Here is a 22,849-nt window from a genome sequence, read left to right on the forward strand (position 1 = left end):
AAAACTTAAAACTTTTTAACAAAGGGCTGTGTGATTTCATTTTGCCCTGGGCCCAGCAAACTAGCCAGTTCTGATGTGAACTCAGGTCCAACCAAACAAACTGGTGCTACCAAGGAGAAAGAAAAAATACAAGAGGGACTTCCCTGGCGGTGCAGTGGTAAAGAATCCGCCTTACAATGCAGGGGAAGTGGGTTCGATCGCTGGTGGGGGAACTAAGATCCCACATGTTGGGGGGTAACTAAGCCCGCGTGCCACAACTACTGAGCTCGCATACCACAACTACTGATCTCGCATACCTCAACAAGAGAGCCCACCTGCCACAAGCTACAGAGCCCATGCACTCTGGAGCCCACGGACCACAACTACAGAGCCCATGCACCCTGGAGCCCATGCCCTGCAACTACAGAAAAAAAAAAAAACCCGCATGCCACAACTAGAGAGAAGCCCGAGCACCGCAAGGAAGAGACTGCGTGCCACATCGAAAGACCCTGCGTGCCTCAACGAAGACCCTGCAAGCTGCAACTAAGACCCGACACAGCCAAAAAAATAAATTAAATACATAAATAAAATAAATAAATATTAAACAAAAAGAAAGAAAAAAATACAAGAAAACTCTTTCCAAAGGATAAGTAGTGACCTACAGGTAAAAAGAGTCAAAGGCCTACTGATCAAGTGCTCACGTTATTCGTGTGAAATAACTAGGATCAAACTGAAAAGGTACTGATCCCAAGGGATGAGGAGAGGGAAAAAAAAAAAGAGGGAAGAGGAATATAATCAGTATTGATTGAAAACACCACTTATATGGTAGAGTACATTACAGTTTAACACCAGGTAATTACAAAATAACTTTCTGAATTATAAAATATTCATAATAGTATTTTGACAATGCATTGGAAATTGGAAAATTAAAAAAAGCTCTAGGCAATTGCAAACTTAACAAATATGGGGTGGGAGAAGTTACTCCACATTCTGACTTACCAGGATTAAGACAGTAGTAATCTGGTACTATATTATTTCACAATGTATGTCAGAAAAAACAACAACTACAACAACAACAACAGAAAAATTAAATGTGGGCAGGGATGAGAATACATATTATCCACTGGAATAATGTAATCATGCAGCTGTGGTCCCAACTGAGTATATTCTGGCAGATTCAATCTGGTTGCAAGTTAACAAACTCTTAGAAAGCCAGGTTTGTTTAAGAGCCACCAAAGTCTACATTAAAATAAATGGCTAATATTTTTTCTATTTCCTTAGTTTTTTGATTAGTCTGCTTACCAAATAAAATATTTGATTTATATTACATTCAGTATTTTAAATGCATCTACATTTTTGCACATTTACTATTTTGTAGATATTAGTATCAACAATCAGCTTTCAAAAAAGTCTTAGTGCTATTTTTTATTAAGTTCACATTGGGCTAATAAATTTACTGTGATTTGCAGTGATGTGTTTTCCTATTCAAGTACAAGTTATGACTCAATTATTCTTATTCTTGTTTTATGTAATGCAGTTGATATTTATTTTTTTATAAAATACCTTCATATTTCTTGTCTATTTCTATACATTTGATATTTTGGCTATTATATATGTAACCTCTTCTTCATTTAAATTTTATAAATAATATGAAATAAATTTTAAATATTAATCTTGCAAAAAATGTTTTGATTTCAAAGGATAAATATAGGACAGAATAATTAAACTTCTGGAGTCATCCATAAGAGGATTTAAATACCAGGAAAAGCTTTGGAGTCAAAGTAATTTATTAGGAGTTTATTAGACTCTCTATCTCCATGATCATTTTTTAATGAAAGAATCTGTATTTTAATGTTATCTTTCACTAAAACTTTCTATCACTAAATTAATCAAACACCCCATTCAGATCTATTAAGTGGTACCACTGTTCTTTCCCCATGAGAAAAGTCCAATGATAAGCTATTTTGTTAGAAAACAAGATTTTCCAACCTTAATATAAATGAGTTATCACCCTATAGCTATGTACCAACACATTACATATTATATTTATTTATTTAATTTATTTTAATATTTTATAAATTTATTTATTATTTGGTTGTGTAGGGTCTTAGCTGCAGCTGGCGGGCTTCTTAGTTGTGGCATGTGGGCTCCCCAGTTGTGGCATGCATGTGGGATCTAGTTCCCTGACCAGGGATCAAACCCAGGCCCCCAACATTGGGAGCGTGGAGTCTCAACCACTGCGTCACTGGGGAAGTCCCACATATTATATTTAAATAACTTTAATTATATCGATATTATAATAGAGACTATATATACTAAATATTTTAATTGTATTTAATGTCAAACGGCCAACTTTAATAACCAATATCTTAATCAGAGACACACGTTTATTTGAAGAGTTTATAAAATCAATTGAAAGTCATTTTGATGCCACTCACACTTTACTCTTACTTCACATTACCTGTTTTTCTATATTGCGAAGAAGTAGTGTTGGGCTACTTGGTGACATTTCAAAATCTTGCTCTGGTAAAGGATCTTGACTCTCCTGAGGAATCTGGGGATTCCCTGTAGTGTTTAATGAAACAGCTTGGTCTGCGAATTGGATTTGCTTTTTCAAAATGTCTTTTGGAAGTCGACATTCTTCTAGGATCACTATCCCCTAGACAAATAGCAATTAAAGAGTTGCAATGAAAACAAATTGCTAGATCAACTTTAACATTACAATGCTCTCGAACCATGCTTTTTATTATTCCTTGGAAATCAGAAAATAGACATTTGGAAGTACAGTTTAACTGTAAAAAAGTCACTGATTTAAAACATGTGTGGCTAAAATAACGTATATTTGATGGGTTAGGCTTGCAAAATATTGTCATAAATTACATACAAGAAGTTATTTTTCTTATTGGTTTTAGTTATTAGCATTAAAAGCATGATACATTTAGAATAAAGTAATATGAACATTACATAATGTTCATATGAACATGCAGAATATGAACATTTCTGACTAAAATTTAGAATATTTTCAGATATAACCTTCTGATATTTTGGTCACTAGCATTTCCACTTGAGTTCTATATTTAAGCACTCATAATTTCATAAATCAAAATATCAAAGTTACAAACATCCAAACAATAATCTAACTTTATATTTATATTAACTCCTTTCAGAGCACTCTAAAGAACCCCAACCCTGTTGCTGCCAGCCAGGGTTGGCAGGACTGCACCACTGAGAAAAAGTACTCTCTAGGCCAAAGTTCTCATTGCTTACAGAGTAGACGAGTTATTAATAAAGACACAGGTTTTCAACCTTGATGGAGTATTTTCTGGAATGTAAGTAACTGGAGAAATGAATAGGGATCTAGCTGCCTCTGTACTCCCTGCCTACCCTTCATACATACACATTCCTCACCTGGCTTGCTGAACTTTCCCCACATTCCCTAGCTTCTTCACTCCAACTGTCCTCACCCTTAATCCCTCAGAAGTAATGAAGACAGGAGAGAAAGGGGGAATAGGATTACACAGATATGATCTTAATGGTTTCACAGTTCTCGTCATAAAATTTCTTCCCTTCCTACCCCTTTTACTACACTTCCCCCTGCAAAGAATAATACATATTATTATTAAATATATGTGTGTGTATATATATATATACATATATATGTATGTATATGTGTGTGTATATATATATATATATATACACATACATATATACATACTTTTTTGGGGGCAAAATGTCAATAAGTTCCTATAGGCTAGTTGGAAAGGTATTAAATGCCTAATGTGGCTAAAATATTATATTCTTGGAATGAAAAATAGACTAAAACATTAATATAAGCATAGAGTATTTCAAGATGGGACAAATTAAATAATTGCTGTGGGCTAGCTTATATCATGTATAAGTACTTTACATAGGATGGAAACCACCTATAGATTATATGTTATATATAAGTAGTCTTAGTTTACACTATAATTTAGAGAATATATCACTTTAGAAATAACATATTCAGATATTGTATTAAACATACATTTTATTATTTTACAGTAATATATTACAAATGATGCTTGGTAAAAGTAACATTTTCTTTTTTACCTATACTTGTAACAGTACTACTAACTTTTACAATGATAAAAGGACCCAACTGTTGATCCCATCTCAATGACTGTTTTCATAGAATGCACAAATACGGCTGTCAAGAAATCTGAATATATTTAAAAGAAGTTTCTGTTTCACTTGATATTTTAAAAATTAAATTAGACTTGACAGTATCATCAATCCAAAAGCTCTCGAAAGTATCTGAAATGTCTACCCAAAATTTGTACAAGTCTCTAGTAGGTTTTTCACAAGTAAATATATACAAAAGAATGTAAGTTTTCACAATATTAAATTAATTATAATTCTATTTGGTTTGATTACAGTTTATATTATGGGCCAGGCTTCTGTGAATTACCCTGATTTCATAATCCCTACTTACAATATTGTTTCTATGCAAAAATTGATTCTGAATTTCAAAAAGGTAGTATAAGAATACTACCTTTTTATAAGTAGGAGGCCTGCTATAGTTAATTCATTGAAGAATAATATTTTAAAGATTCAACAGGGGAGACACTCATAGTCAACTTCATAACCTATTTTGTTCTCTTAAACTGTTGCCCTGGACAAAACTGTCACAATGTAAGAATGGCCCATGATTTTTCTCTGCCATAACCGAGAATAGAGAAGAAAGGGAAGAAGATTAAATCCTCTGGAGACACTGCAGAAATAATTCCTCTTCTTAAAAATCAGGAAAAGAATATACATGTGTTGGGTCACCGTGATGTATATTTTACAGTTTTGTTTGTTAATTATAACTAAATTAATCTGAATTCTTTAAAAGATCAGGAAAGTAGTCTAATGATAGATAAAATAAGGTAAATAACAAAGACAAATTTTTTTTAGAAGGATGAGTTGTGTTAACTGAAACAGGTGAAAACCTTAGCATAGATGAAGATGAAAACAAATCAGCTGCTCAGAGAAGACAACTATTCCCAATAATAACACTAGAGAGGTCCCCACCTCCACTCCTAAGGTCCTCATAGAGATGACATAGTGTGAAAAAATAAACAATTGCCTCAGTGAAACAGGAGGTAAGGGGGAAGGACACAACCTTTAAAAGAATGACATAGCCATAGGACATGACAAAAACTGGTTCAAACGAGCTAGGTCCAAGATGGTAGAATATTCGACTTCCAGTGGACCTTGAGCCTCATCATAGCTCTTTTTAATACATTAGCATGCTAAATGACACACCCACCAGCGCCATGACAGTTTTGAGGCCAACCACAAAAGGTCAAAAAGTGGACAGTGGCCCTATTCCTGGAAATCTTCGCCCCTTCCCTGAAATAGTTGGAATAATCCACCCACTCATTAGCCTATGAAATTACCCAGCCCATAAAAACTAACCACATTGTATTTTGGGGACTCTTGCCTTCTGAGGTGGCCCACACTCTGTCTGTGGAGTGTGTTTCTCTCTAAATAAATCCACTTCTTATCTATCACTTTGTCTCTCACTGAATTCTTTCTGCAATGAGATATCAAGAACCTGAGGTTCACTAAGTCCTGAGACCAAGTGTGCTCTCAATTAAAAGATCGTGGATTCAAGCCCCAATCTGGGTTCTGGCCAGATTTGAGTCCCAGCCCATGGGTTCAAGTCCTAATTTGGGTTCTGGCTGGGTTCGAGTCCCAGCCTGTGGGTTCAAGTCCCAGTCTGGGTTCTGGCTGGGTTTGAGTCCTGGCCAATGGGTTCAAGTCTCATCTGAGGTGCATGGTTTCATCAGCAACGTATTTATTATTTATATAAAGTCATCAAAACTAATTTTAAGCAAAAACTTAAATGAAAACTTTAAAACAAACAAAATGTACAATTTAAGATGTGGAAGACCCTATTATAGGATAACAAAAGAAATCTAAAGGGGAAATCATTTAATATAGGATAGCCAGCCTCTCCAACTAAGAAAAACTATTTAAAATTTTTTTCTGAAAGTGAGAAGAAGCTGTTGTCTCAGTAAAAGCTGGAGCAGAGAAAAAGAGAAATATGGCAGTTGTAGTGTGTTGACAAAGCTGTTGCAAGAACAAGGAAGGGATGTTGCTAATACCTGCTTTCTTCTAAGAATTTAAGCAAAATTTAGACTACCTGGAGTGTGTCAAAGAAGGGGCAAATGACACATTTTAGGTCATTTGTCCCTTATTTTACACTACTAAAACACTGTATGTTTCCCAACCAGAGACACAAAAGTAGCACTTATTTTAAAAGGCTATTTATAAAAGAGCATCTCAATTTCTTTCCCCTTTCTTTATCTCTAATTTAACTGAGAGGAAAGGTTTCTTTTTTCCTTTCAAGATACATTAAACAAAAAGTTCTGTCTCACTTAAAATGCATTAAACCACTCTTCTCAATTTTTTAATTACAATAATTCAAGAAGGTATTAGAGCAAAAAAGTGTTGTTTTCCCTATTCAATACAATAATAACTCAACTAAACTGCACATAAATAAGCAGTTAAACATCTTGATTAATTTCTAAGAAAGGTAAGCAGAAGGTATCAAAGTAAAGAAATATTGTATTTTGATAGCATAATTATAATGATATCTTCCATAAAATAAACATAATATGACTCTTAAGGGAACAAAGGGCCAGAGCCACATCTAGCCGGAACAAAGAAAAAATGTAAGGCTACATAAATTATTGCTGGAAAGATTTATTTCCTTAAAATAATTTATTACAAATATATATTATATAAACATATAATCAAACTTCAAAAAATGTTTAAACAACAAGTATAAAGCATTGCTTAGAACACAGAGAATATTAAAATACCCCTTCTCAAGTCAAAGCAAAATGAACCATACTGCCTAGATTCAAATATAAAACTTAGTTATCATTTCAACTAGGAACCCACTTTCTTGGAAATTTCCAAATTGCTTTAAACTTGATTTGTTCTTAGAACTCTACTGGCTATAAAAACACTTGTGACATCTTTCAAAGAAAATCATCAAAGAAAACTATCTGGTGATCTTGAGAAGATTGGGAGATCACTACAACTTAAGGCCCAGGTGAAGACAGTTAAAAAGGAGAAAGAGTAACTGAATAGGAAACTTCCATCAGGAAGCTATTCCTGAACACAGTTGCCTCAAATCCAACAGACAGAATGGGTAAGCCTAAGGCTCTATGTCTATGCTTCTATCCACCTTCCTACAGACATCATCACCAAATTTTACAAAGCATTAAACAATATTCATGACTTCCTAGCTTCCTCTCCCATCCCTGCACAGCTCAAAGTTTCTGCTCCTTTGAATACATACTAATTTGTCATTCCTAAAACAGATCATGTCGTATGCCTTCAAAATTTAAGGAATCCCTTTTCCAGTTCCATAAGTTCATTAAGCAAACTACTATTTATCCTCCAAAGTCATACTGAGGCATCACCTCTTTACTGATGCATTCTCTGACCTGCAAACCCCTAATGACAGAGTGAAACATTCTCTCTATGCCACATCTATATCTTATTAAAAACACATATCATTCCACATATTGTATTATATTGTAATCAACGATATTTACATGCTCTATCTCCCCTACCAGAATATAAACTCATGATAGACAGAATTTAAAATTCACTAATCTTTATGGATGTGCAGACCCTAGGTGGGGTTAGGCTAACTACATGGTTTGAGGACTCTAATTCCCTCCCTTCTCTGCTATTTCGTTTCAGACCAGTCACCATCAACCTTATAATATTATATCCATTATGTCCACAGTTTCACCATGTTGAATACAGTTTCTCACAAAAACAAAGGTAGAATTTTTTTTGTTTTTAGATTCCACATATAAGTGATATCATATGATATTTGGCTTACTTCACTTAGTATGAGAATCTCTAGGTCCATCCATGTTGCTGCAAATGGCATTTTTTCATTATCATTCATTAAAATGATACAAATGAACTTAAATACAAAACAGAAACAGACCCGCAGACATAGAAAACAAACTTATGGTTACCAAAGGTGAAAGAGGGGGAAGGATAAATTCAGAGTTTAGGATTAACATATACATACTACTATATATAAAATAGATAACCAACAAGGACATACTGTATAGCACAGGGAACTATACTGAATATTTTGTAATAACCTATAAGGAAAAATAATCTGAAAAAACTATATATATATGTATGTATAACTGAATCACTTTGCTGTACACCTGAAACTAACACATTATAAATCAACTATATTGAATAAAATATATATATATGTGTATAAATACACACACACAGCTCATAAAGCTCAATATCAAACAAATAATCCAATCAAAAAATTGGCAGAAGACTTGAATAGACATTTTCCCAAAGAAGACATAAAGATTGCTAACAGGCACATGAAAAGATGCTCAACATCACTAATTATTAGAGAAATGAAAATCAAAACCACAATGAAATATGACCTCACACCTGTCAGAATGGTTACCATCAAAAAGCCTATAAATAACAAATAAGTGTTGGAGAGAATGTGGAAAAAAGGGAGCCCTGGTACACTGTTGGTGGGAATCTAAATTGGTGCAGCCACTGTGGAAAACAGCATGGAGGTTCCTTAAAAGACTAAAAATAGAGTTACCATATGATCCAACAATCACACTCCTGGGTATATATCCATAAAAAGCAAAACCACTAATTTTAAAAGATACATGCACACCAATGTTCATAGAAGCATTATTTACAATAGCCAAGACATGGATGCAACCCAAGAGCCTATCAACAAATGACTGAATAAAGAAGATGCAGTGTATATATACATATATATATGTATATATGTATATATACACAATGGAGTACTACTCGGCCATAAAAAAGAATGAAATATTGCCATTTGCAAAAATGTAGATGAATCTAGAGAATTTATGCTTAGTGAAGTCAAAGACAAATATATATGATAACCCTTATATGTAGAATCTAAAAAATAATACAAATGAATGTATATACAAAACAGAAACAGACTCACAGACATAGAAAACAAACCTATGGTTACCACAGGGAAGAGGGTGTGGGGAGGGACAGATTAATGTATATATGTATATATACACAATGGAATACTACTCGGCCATAAAAAAGAATGAAATATTGCCATTTGCAAAAATGTAGATGAATCTAGAGAATTTATGCTTAGTGAAGTCAAAGACAAATATATATGATAACCCTTATATGTAGAATCTAAAAAATAATACAAATGAATGTATATACAAAACAGAAACAGACTCACAGACATAGAAAACAAACCTATGGTTACCACAGGGAAGAGGGTGTGGGGAGGGACAGATTCGGGGTATAGGATTAGTAGATACAAACTACTATGCATAAAATAGATAAGCAACAGGATTTACTATATAACACAGGGAATTATACCCAATATCTTGTAATGACCTGTAATGGAATATGATCTGCAAAAATACTAAATCACTATGCTATATACCTGAAACAAAATACTAAAATCAACTATACTTCAATAAAAAATTGCATTAACAGTCAAAAAAAGATAGAAAGAGATATTTAGCAATATTTAGATTAAATAGGACTTATGGGATTGCATAAGAACTCTTTATATTGTTACTTCTATGGGAAAATATAGTCCAAGTTCCAAGTAAACAGCCTATAATTTGGAGGAAACAATACATGCTTAAGCTAGGAAAATTCCGTGTTAAATTTCCCCTGCTGGGAAATAAAACAGTGTTTATTTCTGTAATCATTTGCTCAATTTTTCCCCCATTAGACTAAACCCTAAAAATATAAGAACTCTGTTGATTTATTCATCACTGTATACCCTATGCACATATTAGGCACCTAATAACTGTGTGTGAAAGGAAAGAAGGGAAAGAATGAAGGAAAGGTAGAAAACAAGGAAGGAAAGAGAGATGAATAAATTTTATTTTAAAAATTGCTATAATACAATAGCATAGCTTTAATTGCCATTTCTACATCTACATCTTCTTATAAACCTGCCTTCTCCAAATCTCATATTTCTAACTCTATCAGGACATCTCAACATGAACATCTGACAGAACTTGCAAATAAATGTGTGAGAAAATTAGCTTATTTTTGTCAAATTCCCTATAAAATAAGCACTTTTTGTCCTTTCCTGGAAACAGCAGTTCAATAATTAAGAGGGGGAGATCATGGTGATGTTTACACAACTATATATTTGTCAAAATTCAGCAAATTGTACAGTTAAAAAGGTGTACTCTGAAAACAAGATAAAGAAAGATAAATCCATAATTAAACACATGTTAGTTTAAAAAATGTAGAAAATCAAATAAACAAGAAAAATTTTAAGTTACCAGCTAGAAAGGACAGAGTACTTACATAAGAAAAACAATTACATTGATAGTAAACTGCTCATCATTATAAAGAAAACAATGAAATACTATCTTTAAAGGCCTAAGGGAAAATAACTATCAAATCAGAATTCTCTATCAACCTAAAATATCATTGAAGAGTGAGAGTAGTATAAAAGTATTTTGAGACATACAAATACAAAGAGAGCTTAAATGTTCAGAGATTAATATCAAAAAGTACTAAAGAATTTACTTCAGCAAGAAGCAAACCAAGAGAGAAAAGATAAAGTAGCAGATACTGTATTCTCTTCCAGTACCCATTTTCCTCTTCTTTTCAAGACTCCAACCCTACCGGAGTTTTAGCTCCACATACAACTTCTCAGTGAGACAGTATTACTCAGCTTTCACTCCTACACATGGAGTGTACTCATGCTATACTCATATGGCTAAGTTTGGGCTAATGGAGTATGAAACAAAGTAGTGCAACTTCCAAGTCACATCCAACTTAAAGACAAACTATACCACACTTCTCTTTGCACTTCTCGAGAGCACAAATGAGAAGACAACCCTGTCCAACAGTGCAGTCAACACACCTGAGAGTATGTCAAAGAAGCAAGACAGAAGGAACCTGAGTCCCTGAATGACCCTGTTCAACCAAGTTGCTCTACCAGCATGTACTCACTCTTTATTTTTGAAGCATTATGTATCTTTAAAGCCATTATATTTGTGAGTTATGTTGTTACAGAAGCTTACTCTGTAACCTAATTTTATACACAGAATACAAAAAAACAGTGAGCATATTTTTAATGAAATCTGTTAGAAACGTAATTAATTACTGACTATAAAATAAGTAACTAGATTGAAGCAGATATATATAATGCATAGTTAAATAGCATTAAGAGCTATATCTTAAGAAAAAATAGAATATAAAAGTACTGAGTACTTTTAGTCATTGTTAGAATTATTTGCTCTTAAGGAAGTATGTTACAAACTAGGAGTAATGACAAAGAATAAGACTATAATGTATAGCTTTCAGAAGAGCAGAGAGAGAAGAAAGGAATAAACAAGTTCCATCAATCCAATGAAAGACAAGTGAAAAACAAAACACAAAGAGAGGAAAATAAAAGAAAATGAAAATTAAAACTACTCAGAGTGGATTTTAAAAACCTAGCTAGTGCTTCCCTGGTGGCGCAGTGGTTGAGAGTCTGCCTGCCGATGCAGGGGAAACGGGTTCGTGCCCCAGTCCGGGAGGATCCCACATACCACAGAGCGGCTAGGCCCATGAGCCATGGCCACTGAGCCTGCGTGTCTGGAGCCTGTGCTCCGCAAAGGGAGAGGCCACAACAGTGAGAGGCCTGCATACCGCAAAAAAAAAAAAAAACCTAGCTAAATGTACCTTATAAAACAAACACCTGGAAGAAAAAAAAAATTGTATCTACCAAATAGCATTAGTATTTCAAAGTGTAAGAAGCAAAAACTGACAGAATTACTAGGAGAAACTGAAAAATTCAAAATGATGACAAATATTAATAAATATATATCAAATATATATTAGAATTGAAAGATCTAGATATATGAAGATATAGCAGATGTATACAACAAAGTCAACCAGTTTAATAGAGAATTCTTTAATCAACAAATAAAGAATATACATTATTTCTACCACACATTGAGCATTTACAAAATTTGATTAGTCGTTTGTCACGAAGAATGAAATCCATACAAAGTAATCAGTTCACAGATTACAATGCACTTAAATGACAAAAATACCAAAAAAAAAAAAGATTCATGAGTTCAGGAACATAAAGATGTATTATTAAATAACTCAGGTTAAAAAGGTAATCACATTGGAAATTAAAACATATTAAAAACAGAACAATGAGAGAATTAAATACATGCTATGCACTCAAAGTAATACTTAAATATGAGCTGAAAATAAGTTATAAGGCCAACTAAAAGACACAGAGTGGCTGAATGGATACAAAAAGAAGACCTGTATATATGCTGTCTAAAAGACACTCACTTCAGATCTAAAGACACACACATACTGAAAGTGAGGGCATAGAAAAAATTATTCTATACAACTGGACATCAAAAAAAGCTGGGGTAGGAATACTTATATCAGACAAAGTCGACTTTAAAATAAAGACTGTTACAAGAGACAAAGAAGGACATTACATAATGATCAAGGGATCAATCCAAGAAGAAGATATAACAATTATAAATATATATGCACCCAAAATAGTAGCACTAAATACATAAAGCAAATACTAACAAACATAAAGGGAGACCTCAACAGTAACACAATAATAGTAGGACACTTTAACATCCCACTTATATAAATGGACGAATCATCAAGACAGAAAATCAATAAGGAAACACTAGCCTTAAATGACATATTAGACCAGAGAAACAATATAGATAGATAGATAGACAGACAGAACATTCCATCCAAAAGCAACAGAATACACATTATTTTCAAGTGCACATGGAACATTCTCCAGGATAGATAACATGCTAGGCCACAAAATAAGCCGTGGTAAATTTACCAAAATTGAAATCATACAAAGCATCTTTCCCAACCACAATGCAATAAGACTAGAAATCAATTACAAGAAAAAAAACACAAACACATGGAAGCTAAACAATAGGATACTAAACAACCACTGGATCACTGAAGAAATCAAAGAGGAAATCAAAAAAATACCTGGAGACAAATGAAAACAAAAATACAATGATCCAAAATCTAAGGGATGCAGCAAAAGCAGTTCTAAGAGACAAGTTCATAACTATACAAGCTTACCTAATGAAGCAAGAAAAATTTCCAATAAACTACCTAACCTCACACCTGAAAGAGCTAAGAAAAGAATAAAGAAAACCTAAACTTAGTAGAAGGAAAGAAATCACAAAGAGCAGGGCAGACATAAATGAAATATATACAAAAACAAAAATAGAAAAGATCAATGAAACTAAGAGATGGTTATTTGAAAAGATAAAATTGATAAACTGTTAACCATACTCATCAAGAAAAAGAGGGCCCAAATCAGGAAAATCAGAAATGAAAAAGGAGAAGTTACAACCAAGAGTACATAAATACAAACAATTGTAAGAGACTACAATAAACAACTATATACAAATATAGTGGACAACCTAGAAGAAATGAAAAGACTTTTAGAAAGGTACAATCTCCCAAGACTGAACCAGGAAGAAACAGAAAATATGAACAGACCAATAACCAGTAATGATACTGAATCAGTAATTAAAAAGAAAAGAAAAAAGTGCCCAACAAGCAAAAGTCCAAGACCAGATGGCTTTACAGATGAATTCAACCAAACATTTACAAAAGAGTTAACATCTATTCTTCTCAAACAATTCCAAAAAATTGTAGAGAAAGGAACACTTTTAAACTCTTTCTACAAGGCCAGCATCACCCTGATACCAAAACCAGACAAAGATATCACACAGAAAAGAAAATTACAGGCCAATATCACTAATGAACATAGATACCAAAATCCTCAACAAAATATTAGGAAACCAACTCCAAAGATACATTAAAAGGATCATATACCATGATCAAGTGGGATTTTTCTCAAGATTTTTGCAAGGACTTTTAACATATGCAAATCAATCAATGTGATACACCACAATAACAAATTGAAGAATAAAAACCAAATGTCATCTCAATAGATGCAGAAGAAGCTTTTAACAAAATTCAACATCCATTTATGATACTCTCTAGAAAGTGGGCATAGAGGGAACATACCTGAACATAATAAAGGCCATATATGACAAACCCATCACACTCAGTGGTGAAAAGCTGAAAGCATTTCCTCTAAGATCAGGGCAAGACAAAGAGACCCACTCTTGCCACTTTTATTCAGCATGGTATGGAAGTCCTAGCCATAGCAAGCAGGAAAGAAAAAGAAATAAAAGGAATCCAAACTGGAAAGGAAGCGTAAAACTATCACTGTTTGCAGTTGACATGATACTAAGAAAATCCTATAGATACCATGAAAAAACTACCAGAGCTCATCAATGAATTCAGTAAAGTTGCAGGATACAAAATTAATATACAGAAATCTGTTTCATTTCTATAGACTAACAACAAACTAGCAGAAAAAGAAATCAAGGAAACAATCCCAATTACAATCACATCAAAAAGAATAAAATACCTAGGAATACATTTACCTAAGGAGTTAAAAGAGGTGTACTTGGAAAAGTATAAGATGCTGATGAAAGAAACTGAAGACAATACAGATGGAAAGATATATGGTGTTTATGGATAAGATTAAGAATCTGCACTCCCACTGCAGGGGACACAGGTTCAATCCCTGGTCAGGGAACTAAGATCCTGCATGCCATGCAGTGCAGCCAAAAAAAAAAAAAAAAAGAGGTGTACTTGGAAAAGTATAAGATGCTGATGAAAGAAACTGAAGACAATACAAACAGATGGAAAGATATATGGTGTTTATGGATTAAAAGAATTAATATTGTGGGACTTCTCTGGAAGTCCAGTGGTTAAGATTAAGAATCTGCACTCCCACTGCAGGGGACACAGGTTCAATCCCTGGTCAGGGAACTAAGATCCTGCATGCCATGCAGTGCAGCCAAAAAAAAAAAAAAAAAGAAAGAAAAGAAGAAGAATTAATATTGTTAAAATGACCATACTATCCAGGACAATCTACAGATTCAATGCAATCCCTATCAAAATACAATACCAAGGGCATTTTTCACAGAACTAGAATGAAAACTTTTAAAATTAGTATGGAAATAAAAAAGACCCCCAAATAGCCAAAACAATCTTGAAAAAGAGTAACAGAGCTAGATGAATGATACTCCCTCACTTCAGACTATACTACAAAGCTACAGTAATCAAAACAGTATGGTACTGGTACAAAAATAGACACATAGATCAATGGAATAGAATAGAGAACCCACAAATAAATACATGCAGTTATGGTCAATTGATCTATAAAAAAGGAGGCAAAAATATACAATGGAGAAAAGACAGGCTCTTTAGTAAGTGGTACTGGGAAAACTAGATAGCTACATGTAGAAGAATGATATTAGAAAATTCTCTAACATCATATACAAAAATAAACTCAAAATGGATTAAAGACTTAAATGTAAGACTGGAAACCATAAAACTCCTAGAAGAAAACATAGGCAAAACACCCTTTGAAGTAAATTGTAGCAATATTTTTTTGGATCTGTCTCCAAAAGCAAAGGAAATAAAAGCAAAAATAAACAAATAGGACCTAATTAAACTTACAGTCTTTTGTACAGCAGAGGAAACCATCAACAAAATGAAAAGACAACTGACTGAATGGGAGAAAATATTTGCAAATGATATGACCAGTAAGGGGTTAATATCCAAAATTTATAAACAGCTCATACAACTCAACAGCAAAAAACCCCAAACAACCCAATCAAAAAATGGGCAGAAGACCAAAAGAGAAAATTTTCCAAAGAAGATTTACATGTGGCCAATAGGCACATGAAGAAATGTTCAACACAGTTAATCATCAGAGAATGTAAATTAAAACCACAATGAGATATCACCTCACACCTGTCTGAATGGCCATCATCAAAAAGAACACAAATAGGGCTTCTCTGGTGGTGTAGTGGTTTAGAGTCTGCCTGCTGATGCAGGAGACGCGGGTTCATGCCCCAGTCCGGGAAGATCCCACATGCTGTGGAGTGGCTGGGCCCATGAGCCATGGCTGCTGAGCCTGTGTGTCTGGAGCCTGTGCTCCGCAGTGGGAGAGGCCACAACAGTGAGAGGCCTGCGTACCGCAAAAAAAAAAAAAGAACACAAATGATAAATGTTGGCAAGGATGTGGAGAAAAGGGAACCCTCGTACATTTTTGGTGGGAATGTATATGTATGTATTTTTGGTGCAGGCACTGTAGAAAACATTATGAAGGTTTCTCAAAAAACTAAAAATAGAACTACCATATGACCCAGGAATTCCACTCCTGCATATATATCTGAAAAAAAAATTAATTCAAAAAGATATATACACCCCAATGTTCATAGCAGCATTGTTTACAATTGCCAAGAATGGAAGCAAACTAAGTGTCCATCAACAGATGAATGGATAAAGAAGATGTGAGATACACACACACACACACACATACATACACAAACACACAATGGAATACTACTTATCCATAAAACAGAATAAAATTTTGCCACTTGCAAAAACACGGATGGACTTGGAGGATGTTAGACTAAGTGAAATAAGTCACACAGAGAAAGACAAATACTGTTTGATATCACTTATATGTGGAATCTAAAAAATAAAACAACAAAATTTGATGGTCAATTACACTGAGGCCCAATCTCATTATATTTGGGAACAATTAAATTAAAACAGTAATAATATTTCACTCTTATTACACTGCAAAAATTAAGAGACCAAAAAATTCAAAAAGTTCACAAGGATGTGGAAAACCAGGAGCTCTCACACACTGCCAGTGGGAATATTGATTACCCAATCACATAAGTGGTATAGGAAAGCATATACAGCCATGCCTAAGATCAAGTATTTCCACTTTTAGGCATATACCCAAGAAAAGCTCTCCATAGGTTCACCAAAAAACACATAAAAGACAGTCACTGATGTATTGTTTTTACTGGCATAAAGACTGAAACAATGTACATGTCTATTAATAGAAAATAGGAGAAGAGATAAACATCCATTGTATTTATAAAATTCCATTCCATTCATACAATTAAATGTCATACAGGAAGTATAAATATGTATAAAAATTATGCTGAGCAAAAACAAGCAAGTTGCAAAAGAGTTTGTAGTATAAATATAACTTATATAGACTTTAAAAGCATGAAAAACAAATTTTATTTATAGATACAGATAAATACCTATGGACCAATAAATATTCATAAAAATAGTACCTATCAATACATGTTGGAGTCAGGGAGGAGGAGAAGACAAGATGGCTGAGTAGAAGGACCTGAGCTCACCCCTTCTTATGGAAACACTAAAATCACAATTAACTGCTGAACAACCACTGACAAAAAAATGCTGGAACCTATCAAAAAAGATACCCTACATCCAAAGACAAAGAAGAAGGCACAAGGAGACAGTAGGAGGGGAGCAATCATGATAAAATCAAATCCCATACACACCAGGTGGGCTACCCACAAACAGGAAAATAATTATACCACTGAAGTTCTCCCACAGGAGTGAAAGTTCTGAGCCCCACATCTAGCTCCCCAGCCTGGCGGTCTGGCAATGGGAGGAGGATCCCCCAGAGAATCTGGCTTTGAATGCCAGCAGGGTTTGATCATAGAAATGCCACAGGACTGAGGGAAACAGAAATTCTACTCTTGGAGGGTGCACACAGGGCCTCAAGCACACTAGGACCCAGGGGAAAAAAGCGGTGACTTCATAAGAGACTGGGCCAGACTTACCTGCTAGTATTGGAGGGTCTCCTGCAGAGGTGGGGGGCAGCTGTGGCTCACTGCAGTGATAAGGATGCTGGCGGCAGCAGTTTTGGGGAGTACTCATTGGCATGAGCCCTTCTGGAAGCCACAATTTTCTCACCAAGACCTGGACCCACCCAACAGCCTGGAACCTCCAGTTCTGGGATGCCTCAGGCCAAACAACCAACAGGAGGGGAACACAGCTCCACCCATCAGCAGACAGGATGTTTAAAGTTTTCCTGAGTAAACAGCTGCCCAAGAAACACACCCCCTGACACAGCCCTGCCCACCAGAGGGACAAGACCCAGCTCCACCCACCAGTGGGCAGCTACCACTCTCTCCCATCAGGAAGCCTACACAAGCTTCTTAGACAGCCTCATCCACCAGGGGGCAGGCAGCAGAAGCAAGAACTACAAACCTGCAGCCTGAAGAATGGAAACCGCAATCACAGAAAGTTACACAAAATGAGGCGGCAGAGGATTATGTCTCAGAGGAAGGAACAACATAAAACCCCAGAAAAAACAACTGAATGAAGTGGAGATAAGCAACCTTCTGGAAAAAAAGTCCAGAATAATGATAATGAAGACGATCCAGGATCTTGGAAAAAGGATGGAGGCAAAGATCGAGAAGATACAAGAAATGTTTAACAAAGACCTAGAAGAACTAAAGAACAAACAAACAGAGATGAACAATACAATAAATGACATAAAAAATACACTAGAAGGAATCAATAGCAGAATAACTGAGATGGAAGAGCGGATAAGTGAACTGGAAGACAGAATGGTGGAAATCACAGCTGCAGAACAGAATAAAGAAAAAAAGAATGAAAAGAAAAGAGGACTTCGCTAACATGGGAAAGGAAAGTGTCACCCAAGTCCAGGAAGCACAGAGAGTCCCAAGGAGGAAAATGCTGAGACACATAATAATCAAACTGACAAAAATTAAAGACAAATAAAAAATATTAAAAGCAACAAATAACTTACAAGGAAACTCCCATAAGGTTATCAGCTGATTTCTCAGCAGAAACTCTGCAGGCCAGAAGGGAGCAGAATGATATATTTAAAGTGATGAAGGGAAGAACCTACAACCAAGAATACTCTACCCAGCAAGGCTCTCATTCAGATTCAGTGGAGAAATCAAAAACTTTACAGATAAGCAAAAGCTAAGAGAATTCAGCACCACCAGATCAGCTTTGCAACAAATGCTAAAGGAATTTCTCTAAGTGGAAAAGAAAAGGCTGCAAATAGGAACAAGAAAATTATGAATGGAAAAGCTCACCGATAAAGGCAAACATACAGTAAAGGTGGGAAATTACCTGCACACAAATCAAAACCAGCAACTGTAAGAGGAGAGCACAAATGCAGGATATTGGAAATGCATTTGAAATTAAAAGACCAGCAAGTTAAAACAATCTTGTTTATATACAGACTGCTATATCAAAATCTCAAGGGAATTGCAAACTGAAAATCTACAATAGATACACACGGAAAAAAGAAAAACGAATCCAAACACAACACTAAAGTTAGTCATTAAATCACAAGAGAAGAGAAAAAAAGATGAAGGGAAGAAAAAACACCTACCAAAACAAATCCAAAACAACAAAATGGCAATAAGAACAAACATAAACTTCATGGAACAGCATGGAGGTTCCTTAAAAAACTAAAAATAGAACTACTATATGATCCAGCAATCGCACTCCTGGGCATATGTCTGGAGAAAACCATAATCCAAAAGTACACATGCACTCCAGTGTTCATTGCAGCACTGTTTACAATGGCCAAGACATGGAAGCAACCAAAATGTCCACCAACAGAGCAATGGATAAAGATGTGGAACATATATATGATGGAATATTACTCAGTCATTAAAAAGAATGAAATAATGCCATTTGCAGCAACATGGATGGACTTGGAGATTACCATACTAAGTGAAGTGAGTCAGACAGAGAAAGACAAATATCCTATGATATCGCTTATATGAGGAATCCAAAAAAAAAAAAAAGATACAAATAAACCTATTTACAAAACAGAAACAGACTTAGAGAACAAACTTATGGTTACCGGGGGGAAGGGGGAGGGGGAGGAATAGATTGGGAGTTTGGGAATGACATGTACACACTGCTATATTTAAAATATATAACCAACAAGGACCTACTGTATAGCACAGGGAACTCTACTTAATACTCTGTAATAACCTAAACTGGAAAAGAATTTGAAAAAGAATAGGTACATGTATATATATAACTGAATCACTTTGTTATACACCTGAAACTAACACAGCATTGTTAGTCAACTTTACACCAATATAAAATTAAAATCTTTTAAAATATGTTGGTATCAGTGGCATAGGGAAAGGGAATGGGATCAGGAAGGATTATACAAGTACTTCAATTGTAAGGTAATGCTTTATTATTCTAAAAACAAAACCCAAATTAATAAAAATTTAATATTTGATAAATTTGAGGGTGGGTACACAGGTATTCATTATATTGCTTTCTAGAACATTTTTATGTGTTTATAATTTTTCTTAAAACAAACAAAAAACTCTAAAGAGATTCCAATAAGATACACTCAGAATTTCTCACATATGTTAAAATAAATTCCAACAAAGTAGAGGTTTATAAAAAATGTTTATCATTTCTATTAACTGAAATCCAATAAAGAAATTCTTAACTGCTCAATATGATAAAATGTTTGTGATAAGTTACAAAAATAGTTTCAACTTACAGAATTAGTATATCAGAAATCTTAACATTAACTACATTTTTATAAAGCCTAATAACAATTATTTTGTGTGGAGAGATGAGAAGAAACTAAAACTAATAATATTTTTTTAAATAGAAGAGCACACACAATACCTTGGAGGCACGAATCTGCCTGTGAACATCCGTTAGTTGTTGGATTTTGTATTCTAGTTCTGAAATCTGGGCTTGAAGCCACGTCCAACGGCTGCCAACTCTTGCTCTGTCTACAAGCCACTTCCATTCAGTACTACAGTTACTGTGAACAAGACAAACACAGTTAGTCAAAGCACAAAGACAATCAAGTTTTCACAGAGATTGCTTAATAGCTTCCTTGACTCTTGTCATACAATCCCGAATTACTTTATAAAACATCTAATTATATGAAAGAAGAATGGTATATCAACTTCTCAAAGATTTGATTTCCTTATCTTTCTATCCCACAAACACCTGTTTTTATTCAATATTGTGTACCCAGTAGTAGGATAATCTCCTTGCTATTTAATACTTTATTAATGGTCAAGGGCTGAAACAGAAGTAGGCCAGCAAAGGAAAAGAAACAAGAATGACAATACTAACACCATGTAAAAACTGTTACATGAGCCTTTTATATGTAAGTAGATGTCAAGTATAAGACAAGTCATTTGAACTGTGCTAGATCTAAATCCATGTAACAAACCATAGAGTACCCAATTTTACTAAATGTAATTTTCATTTGCTAGAACAGGAATCAATTTTTTAATGTCAAAAATTATCAAAAATATGAATGCTCTGCTACATTTCAATAAACATATAAAATATATAAATCCTGAGATGTTTATTAAGATAAACAGCTTGTTAACAACTTTATTCCTAGGATTCACAGCTCAGAGATGAGAAAGAATTTATATACAGGCTTTCTTTCATGCACATTTGAAAATAAGGGTTGAACCTTAATTAGCTCCTCTATCTTTTGGCAAGGGCACTGCTCTAATCCACAGTTTGTGAGATTACAAATTAATTACCTTAAGAAAATATTTCAACCACTCCAACTAGAAAACAATCAGAGTGAGGGGGGGAGGAGAGGGAGAGAGAGACAGACACACAGAGAGAGAGAGAGAGAGAGAGAGAGAGAAAGAAAGAGAGAGAGAGAGAGAGAGTGTGTTTGTGTGTGTGTGGTGTTTGGGATAATTAATTAGGAGCTTCATACTGCCAAGGGAGAAATTGGAGAAGGCATAACAGAAGAAGTTGAAAGTACAACTGAAGGGAAGTAACTACTTAATGGCAAAACACAAACTTCATGAAAAACTTGTCTAAAAATCGCATTTATTGTCAAAACCCATAGAATGCACAACGCTGAAAGTGAACCCTACCTAATGTAAACTATGGACTTTGAGTGATATTGATGTGTCACTGTAGGTTTATAGATTGTTACAAATTCACTACCTTTGTGCAGTATGTTGATAGTGGGGGAAGTAATATCTGTGTAGGGACAGGGGACATATAGGAACTCTGTATTTTCCACTCAATTTTGTTGTAAACCTAAAACTCCTCTAAAAAATAAACTTTATTAATTTTTACACATTTAACATTAATGAAATATCTTTCATATAAACTTTAGCCAAAGAAAACATTTATGCTGAGATCATTTGTCAGAGAAACAGAATTATTGTAACTCTACTACACAGAATTTATTCATTATAACAGATTTTATGTCAATGTTCTCAAAAGGCTGTTTTTTTTCTTCAGATTCTAATTACCTACAATGTGACTGCAGAGACTGCCATATAAATTAGGACTTCTCTTGGTATTATTATTCAGTTTATAGTTATTATTGTGATTTTGTAAATGTGACACTATTTTAAATCACATTTTCATAGCTATGGACAAAATTAAAAATGCCTATTCAAAATACACTATTCACAGTTATAACAATACTAACTGCCAATCATGAAATTAATGAAGGCAAGGACCATATCATGCAGTAGTTGCACAGGTGAGGGCAAAGTGTTGGATTTTATGCAAAAAGGAAGTTATTGGCGAGATAGTAACAAAATTTTTTTTTCCAAGCACTCTAGCTACTAGGTAAAGAAAGCATTGTAGTGGAACATGAGAGTAAATAAGGAAACCAATTAGGATGTAACTATAATAACCTAAATGTGGTACAGATAATTGTGATCTCTAAATATTTCATGTGCTGTCCTACATTTCCCAGCCTTCACTGCACTTAAGTTGGAGCCATGTGACTAGCTCTGACCAACAGGCTGTGAGCAAAAGTGATAAAGTCATTTCTAGTCCATCTGACCAACTTCAAAGCCACTGTGCAGATATTATAGCTACAAGACGG

The 22,849-nt window shown here is 34.4% G+C and overlaps 1 protein-coding gene across 1 annotated transcript in view; it reads right to left on the bottom strand.

Annotated features, from left to right (window-relative positions):
- KANSL1L (KAT8 regulatory NSL complex subunit 1 like) overlaps window positions 1-22,849 on the bottom strand; it is a 117,086-nt gene that overhangs the window by 88,735 nt on the left and 5,502 nt on the right. Inside the window, exons 2-3 of the mRNA XM_024738331.1 lie at window positions 20,641-20,782; window positions 2,441-2,638 (exon numbers count right to left, since the gene is read on the bottom strand). Of these exons, the coding sequence (XP_024594099.1) occupies window positions 2,441-2,638; window positions 20,641-20,782 (340 nt within the window). The remainder of the gene's footprint in view (window positions 1-2,440; window positions 2,639-20,640; window positions 20,783-22,849) is intronic.

The sequence above is a fragment of the Neophocaena asiaeorientalis genome, unplaced genomic scaffold (assembly GCF_003031525.2).
Source record: "Neophocaena asiaeorientalis asiaeorientalis breed wild unplaced genomic scaffold, Neophocaena_asiaeorientalis_V1.1 scaffold258, whole genome shotgun sequence".
Taxonomy (NCBI): domain Eukaryota; kingdom Metazoa; phylum Chordata; class Mammalia; order Artiodactyla; family Phocoenidae; genus Neophocaena; species Neophocaena asiaeorientalis.